Raw genomic sequence first — 7,329 nt, 5'->3', positions numbered from 1 at the left:
GGGGGGGGGGGTCGCGACCCAGTTCCGCCTCTACTATCCTCCGCCAGTTTCCTTGTCTACGAATTAGTGGTATTAGAGAAAGTATAATAGGGTCACATGCATAGTCGGGTTATAAAAAAGGGCCATTTGCATTTTAGCCCCTAACTCGAACCACCTACTCAGATTTACCCTTAAAAAATCATGTGCACAAAGTTGCCCCTCTTCTGTTAACTGAGCTTATAGAAATGCTCTTCCGCTACATTTTCCGCCTTTGACTGGACGGAAAATGTATGGAAGGGTATTTCTATAAGCGCAGGGGCAAATTTGAGTATATGATTTTTTAGGGGTAAATCTGAGAGTGGCCCCAGATTAGTGGCATAAATGTAAATGCCCCATTAAAAAATGCAACATCATACTATTTTCCCTAGTTGAAGAAAAGAGAAGAAAGAAGAGAAGCGGGATCTAGATATACGGTCGACTCCAGCATGAGCGGCAACATCACTTGTGTGAGAAAAAATGGGCCACCCATTAATAACTTAGCATGGGAATAGATCTAACTACCAGTGCGCTATTAGGTTCGATATAGTTGGCATGGTAACTTCATATAGTCGGTTGGTTGACTAAACTATTAACCTTGCTCTTAGTATTTCTGACAACTTTACAGTGCCCATTCTTTTGATGACCGCGTAGATCCGAACGCGTCCGCAAGCACTGACCGGCCATGCCTCAAATTTACTACTTTGCACCCCCTTAAGAGAGACGAAAGTTTTTTTTTTGAACGAGCGAGAGAGACGAGAGTGAAGTGACAGAAATTAACGTACCAGTCCGCAGGTTTTTTCTTGTTAGTATAAGTTTCTGGATGTTGTTTTCTTTTGGGGCCCATAATATATGCATGTATTCATCTATATTTTTGTATATCGGCTTTTGTTGACTGTCGTATCCAGGAAAAGAAAATGATGTAAATTACTAGGACCACCCATCCATCGTACGTAGGCCGACGCCACCTGTTTTATTTTTTTGATGAAAGGCCACCCGTTCTTATTACACACACAGGCAGCATGCACAGCAAGCAGCTAGGCATGCAGGACCACACACAACATAATTATCCATTCATGTAGTAACACACGTCGACGGCGTACGTTCGCATACCGGTAGGTCCAACCGGTGCGCGTAGAGTAGTACGTAGAGTTCAGTTACCGCCGGCGCCGGCGTCCGTGCACCTGGGCCCGGGGTCGCCGGTGTAACGGTCTAGGCAAACGCGGCGGGGTGGGTGCACATAACCATTGCAGTCCTCGCAGGTTGGAGCACAGTTGTCGACCACGTCCTGGCAGCTGCACGTCGGCGGGATCGAACTGGTGCAGACGGTCACGTCGCAGCACTTCCACGGCCTGGGTGTCGCCATGACCACTTGGTCTGCAAGCCCTCAACAAGCCAAGCAGCGATAAGTTTAAACTGAACTAGAGAGAAGAGAAAGGAGTCCACGCGCGTGGCATGGATCACCGTACCTTTGTCTTGGCTTGGCAGGAGAATGGCGCTCGCCTCGTCGGCGACGGAGGGGTGGCCGGCGATGAGGAGGGCTGCCCCCAGTGAAAGCATCAGCAGGATGCTAGGAATACTGCATCTCCTCATCTCCATCGGTGGTCACTCACTCACTGACTTTGCCTGTGCATTCGGCCCCGTATATGTAGCCTCGTGACACCAGTGGATCAGCTAAGCATGGCATGCTACCATTAACGTCTAGCAGTCGTGCTCCACGAGGAGCCAATTGCTGATGTGGGCACGATGGCCACATGGGTACCTGCCAATGAGCTGTGCATGATCAATGACCGCACCTATACTGAATCTAATGCACTGTCAGAGATGTCCGGCTCGTCCGACGTGCACTAGGCACGTAAGGGCACGGCCAATAGGTAGCCACAGCCTGCTGCTCCCCAGGTCCACGTAGGCTCGGAGTTAGGTTTGGACCAAAAGCTATAGCCTCACACGAGATAGGGTAGCCTGCAGAAGAACCAACCTCCGTTGAAAGGAAGAAGGGTGAAGCTATGGGACGTGGAGTTTCTACACCTGAGCTCTAATGCACTGTCAGAAAATGTTTGTTGTGCATGCAAAATTTCGTCATGAAATGACATTGGTGGAAGGCATGGTAAGAAAACAAAATCGATACTCTGAAAATGTTACTTTCAACGCATTTTGCAATTTTGATTTTTTTTTTGCGACAACCTCCACCAATGTGATTTCGTGATGAAATTTTGCATGCACAACAAACATTTCTTAAAGTATGCCACAAAAAATTCAGATTTTTTTGAAAATGTTTTTCTATCTTATTTATTTTACTGTTCATAGTAGGAGCATATGAGTTCAGGTGTAGAAAGGTACTTTCGGAAGCTATGCTGATTTATGCAAGGAGAGAGGTAGAGAGAAATGAAAGGAAATACTATGCAGGTGAAGAAATGTGGTTCCACTATAGAGTGTAGCCTCCGTTGGCCAGAAATTTTCAGAAACGGTGGTCTGGCTGCTTTTTGATTAAATTAATAGCTGAGGCAAAATCAGGGTGCATCGCCGGCATTATACATCAACTTTAAGGTATGTCACTATTACTTTTTTTAAAATTGTTTGGATTCCTTACCACATATGTCACGTGGTAAGGTACGTCACTACTAGATAATACCTCACATGTTGCTACGCAAATTAATTGCAATATATTGATTTAACAATGTCTCAGTTGTGTAATTTTTTTTTGAGGGATTTAGGCACATCAAGATTCATACCGCATGGGCAGGTTTGTGTGCTCTTTGCCAAAGAGAAGCCCACCACGGATGGATGTGATGGGCTGTTTTCCTTTTTTCCTTTGCTTGTTTGTCTGTGTGGAACGGCCCGGGTGTGCAGGCCTCTTACATTTTGTTTTCAGGCTTTTCTTTAGGTCCCATCACAATGGGTGTTTTTGGGTTATTGTAGTCCAGTTCTTTGTCTTTTCTGTTCTTTTTATTCCTCTTGTTTATATGATTTCCAAGGCAACAAACAAAGCCATTTTACAACAATGCAAGAAGTTGTTAAGGATGTGGAGAGGGCATTCGAAGTGCTTCAAACTCGTTGGGAAATTGTTCATAGAGCTGCAATGATGCGGGAAGCAGAGACTTTGTGGCAGTTGATGATATGTTGTGTCATTCCACGCAATATGATTGTCGAGGACGAGAGTAATGGTTTTCCCAAACCAATGATTTTGACAAACCTAAAGAACAAGTCCACTTCCCGGAACAAGAAGGTGCACATCAGCTTATCAATTTTCTATAGATGCATCATAATATAATCTTCAAGACTATCAGGTGCACGCGCATCTACTTAGTGATTTTGTGAAGCATATGAGGACCCACAATGAAAACTAAAGAGCTAATGTTTGAATTGTGGGCTTCAAATAAATTTTATGTTCGAACTATGTATTTTCGCTACCGATAAATGTATATTTACGTGTGATATTCACAGGTACGATGGATGTGCATGGATTTGAGGGTTTGCATTTGGTGAGTGCGGCTGCCTGGCAGCCAATATAAGGGGTCTGTGACCGTCCGTGGACACGTTTGCGGACGTTTAGAGGGCCGGATTTTTCAAGTCCAGCTCTAGATGCACTTAGTTAGGTTTTTTTACAAGTTTAAAACCTCCAAACTCTGCATATCATTTCAAAGCATACAATCACTTGTTAAAAGTTGATGCAAGGCAACAAAAGGCATCAACAAGCAGTAAAAAACTTTTACATCCGCGGCAGACGAACTTAGCTAGTGACTGTTCGAGCTTGCTAGATCTGGATCGACAAGCAATAATATAGTGCCTGTACCAGCTGCCTGCACACAGCTGCCACATCGATTAGTTTACGCCTCCTGGTGTCGAGGCCGACGCGTACATCACACTGCGTGCTTGGTAGTACTACCTACTGTTTGTTGATTGCACTCATGGGGCGCGAGGGTGGCTCAAAACTACCATCAATTGCCCTCTGCATATCCCTACATGCATGCATGCATCTTAGCACGTGGATGCGTTCAACAATGATCCTGCGAAAGGAGACAGACCGAATCTAATGCATGTCACGTACGGCTGCAGCGAGCTTAATCGAGGAAATCTCAATATCCAATGCAATGAGATCCGGTGTGTCTGCAACATGTTAGCCAGATGAAGTGAAGACGTGGCAACCTATATATATGTACTCCCTACGCCAATTTATCCGTATATGTAGCAAGACTTTTACATTTCTTTCAGCTGTCAAAAATAACTACTCTAATTTTAGATATACTTAACCAGTTTATCTCCAGTTTTGTGCTATAATTTTTTGTTTTTCTTAACACAATATAAACGTGATCTGAAGAAAAAAAAAACACAATATAAACGTAGATGGTCAAATTTTGTAGTCAACATGAACGTTTCTACCTGCAAAAAAAACACACACGAACGTTTCTACCCACAGAGCGAACTTCATCGAGAAGTCTGAAATATTTTTTTTTAAATGCGAGCGCCGGTGTAAAGTCTAGGAGAAGAATCTGACGAGCCGGTTTCATCAGCCAGGCTCAGTACACGATACTAAACTTGTTAGACAATGCAGATTATTATAATGTTTTATGAATAAAGACACCCAAAGGATAACTTAGATCTGACTACTATCCAGAAAAACAAAGGCTAGCACAATGAATATATAATTGGACGTAGAACGATCGGTAAGAAAGCAAAATTATATTAACGCATATTAGTTTTCCTTTTCTTCAATTAAGTATCGTTCGTTAGAGATTGAGAATTGCGCTGAACCAACGACAACAAGAAAAACGATATGTGCAAACGCCGTCGTACTCGTACAACCAGGCTTTTAAGACCGCAATAGCTACTTGCCTCTTGAGACGAGATCTAACAATCATTGAATAAGCATCGACTGAAGCATCATCTCACATGAAACAGGTTGCAATCCCTTCGCACCAATTTAGAGAGTTGGAGAAACTGGTTTCTGGACTAAGCCACAAAACAACACAAATGAAGATGTCGAAGTATCTCTTCTTGAGAGACACATGAACTGCTAAGATTGGAACTCCCAGAATCTGACCAGAACTGACATATCCGGGGACATAAACTCCCACCGGCCCTTCGTCGGTGTCAGATGGGACATAGAAAGAGGCCTTATTCCAACACGTTGCCGTCGTCACCACCTCATCGATATCGATGTTGGTAACTGAAATGAGACGGACGGACTCCAGAAGGGAGGAGGACAAGGACCGAGGCGACAACGGGAGCTAGGGTTAGGAGGCAGCGTCCGTGCAGAACTGCAGATTAACATAATTTACTTTGGTGTGAATTGTGAAACACAACTTCAAAGATAACAAAACTGCATTCCATTTCGTGAAAGCATGGTCACGAACTCCATTACATTTTTATTCGTGATTGCCTGACTTTCCATTTTATTTTATTGCTTACACACACTGCAGGCTGCTGCAGCTACTAAAGCTCAGGCTGGACGGCGTTGCACAGGTGATCAACGCGCATGCTAGTTACCGCCGGCGGTGCACTTGGCCCCCGGGAAGCCGTGGTACCAGTCGTTGCAGACGCGGCGGGATGAGTCCGACGTGGCCGGCTCGCATTTCTTGCAGGTTGCAGCACACTGCTCGACCTTGTCCACGCAGCGGCACATCGGCGGGAACGACCTGGTGCACAGAGCCAAGTCGCAGCATTTCCATGGCCTCTCTTCCTCTTCCCCCTTCTTCGCTGTTGCAACAGGCTCGGAGCACATGGGTCCCGGGAAGCCATGGTACCAGTCGTTGCAGACGCGCTGGGATGAGTCCGACGTGGCCGGCTCGCATTTCTCACAGGTCGCAGCGCACTGCTCGACCTTGTCCATGCAGCGGCACATCGGCGGGAACGACCTGGTGCACAGAGCAAAGTCGCAACATTTCCATGGCCTCTCTTCTTCTTCCGCCTTCTTCTTCGCCGTTGCAACAGGCTGGGTGCACATGGGCCCGGGGAAGCCATGGTACCAGTCATTGCAGACGCGGCGGGATGAGTCCGACGTGGCCGGCTCGCATTTCTTGCAGGTCGCAGCACACTGCTCGACCATGTCCATGCAGCGGCACATCGGTGGGAATGACTCGGTGCAAATGGCCCGGTCGCAGCACTTCCACGGCCTGGTCGCCATCATTCCTGCTTGGCCTGCAGGTTCTCAGTTAACGAGCCAAGTTGTGATCAGTTTCCTCATTCACAGGCTACGTGAACTGAACTAGGAAAAAAGAAACCGATGTCGTGGTCCCCTATGCCTTCGCTCGGCAGGAGAATGGTGCCCACATCGTCGGCGGCGGTGCTCGTGGAGGGACGGCCGGCGGCGACGAGTGAAAGCATCAGCAGGATGCTAGGAACAACGCATCTCTTCATCGTCTTCATGGCTGGTTACTAAGCTTGCCTGTGCGTTTGAAGCTGCCTAGCTTCCAGCCCGTATATGTAGCCGCGTGACACCCATGGAAAAACCAACGCGTGGCGGGTCACCACTACTTTACTTTCAGATCTGGACACGTAGTGCCACATATGGGTGCTGGACCGTGGTAGGTAGACAGTGTAGACAGTACAGCCACGCATCACGCATGCATGCAGCCATGCAGGCACGAGAAGCACGCCCTCCAATATTTCAACTGCGGCATGGGTACACGTACGAATCAAATGCACTGCATGCGTCCACGCGCCTTTTATTACTTTGTGGCTAATCGATCGTTCGAAAAGCCGGCCCTGCTCAAGGTTTGTTGTTAGCACGTTACCTTGTGTTGTTACATGATTCGGTCTTGTATACTTGTGCTCCTAGATTATACTAGCCACACCCAAGGCCTGCGTGCCTGACTTCTCGGGTCGCTTGCATCTCTTCTCTCTCGAATACATATGTGTATCTGTGGTAACAATTCACTTAAGAAAAAAAATAATCTCTACAACTTGATATCAAAGCCCATGCATCACCTTTTATGGCCGGACACTGACATCGTGTTCGGCAATATTTGGAAAAGAGAAACAGAGTTTAGAGTAAGGAGTTGTGTTGAGATTAGACATGAGATGAGTCGTTTTATTTCCAATCCTCTGTTTGATGCATGATAGAAATTTTGTGTGATAATATGAGGAGAAACTGTACGTCCTTGTTTGGTTCGTGGGAATTGACATGAGACTAGACAAGGAAAGTTAGGATGAAGGGTTAAAACTACTTACTAAAACAATTTCCTTCTAACTCCCACCACCCCCTCTCCTATTAATAAAACAGTGGGAATTAAAGTCTCAAGACTCATGCCTATTCACTTGTGAATTCTCAATCCCTCTAACCAAACACTAGATTTAAAGTCTCGTCCCCGATTC

At 46.1% G+C, this 7,329-nt stretch overlaps 2 protein-coding genes across 2 annotated transcripts; both read right to left on the bottom strand.

The window, feature by feature from the left end:
- Positions 1 to 962: 962 nt before the first annotated feature.
- Positions 963 to 1,645, bottom strand: LOC119271053 (Bowman-Birk type trypsin inhibitor TI1-like). The gene is made up of 2 exons (XM_037553022.1): positions 1,485 to 1,645; positions 963 to 1,392 (listed from the first exon to the last, which is right to left on the bottom strand). Exons 1-2 carry the CDS (start codon positions 1,612 to 1,614, stop codon positions 1,169 to 1,171), a joined length of 354 nt encoding a protein of 117 aa, XP_037408919.1. The 5' UTR covers positions 1,615 to 1,645; the 3' UTR covers positions 963 to 1,168.
- A 3,674-nt stretch (positions 1,646 to 5,319) lies between these two features.
- On the bottom strand, positions 5,320 to 6,419 carry LOC119271052 (Bowman-Birk type bran trypsin inhibitor-like). The gene is made up of 2 exons (XM_037553021.1): positions 6,252 to 6,419; positions 5,320 to 6,153 (listed from the first exon to the last, which is right to left on the bottom strand). The coding sequence occupies exons 1-2, from the start codon at positions 6,379 to 6,381 to the stop codon at positions 5,495 to 5,497; spliced, it is 789 nt and encodes a 262-aa protein (XP_037408918.1). The 5' UTR covers positions 6,382 to 6,419; the 3' UTR covers positions 5,320 to 5,494.
- Between the last annotated feature and the right edge of the window lie 910 nt (positions 6,420 to 7,329).

Source organism: Triticum dicoccoides, chromosome 3A (genome assembly GCF_002162155.2).
Source record: "Triticum dicoccoides isolate Atlit2015 ecotype Zavitan chromosome 3A, WEW_v2.0, whole genome shotgun sequence".
Lineage (NCBI taxonomy): Eukaryota > Viridiplantae > Streptophyta > Magnoliopsida > Poales > Poaceae > Triticum > Triticum dicoccoides.
Note: the sequence above shows the minus strand (reverse complement) of the source record. Positions and strands in the feature narration are given on the sequence as shown.

Coding starts and splice junctions, on each gene's coding strand:
- LOC119271052 (XM_037553021.1), bottom strand. CDS start 6,381: ATGAAGACGATGAAGAGATGCGTTGTTCCTAGCATCCTGCTGATGCTT. Junction 6,154..6,251: donor CCTGCCGAGCGAAGGCATAG/GGGACCACGACA, acceptor GAGAACCTGCAG/GCCAAGCAGGAATGATGGCG.
- LOC119271053 (XM_037553022.1), bottom strand. CDS start 1,614: ATGGAGATGAGGAGATGCAGTATTCCTAGCATCCTGCTGATGCTTTCA. Junction 1,393..1,484: donor CCTGCCAAGCCAAGACAAAG/GTACGGTGATCC, acceptor GAGGGCTTGCAG/ACCAAGTGGTCATGGCGACA.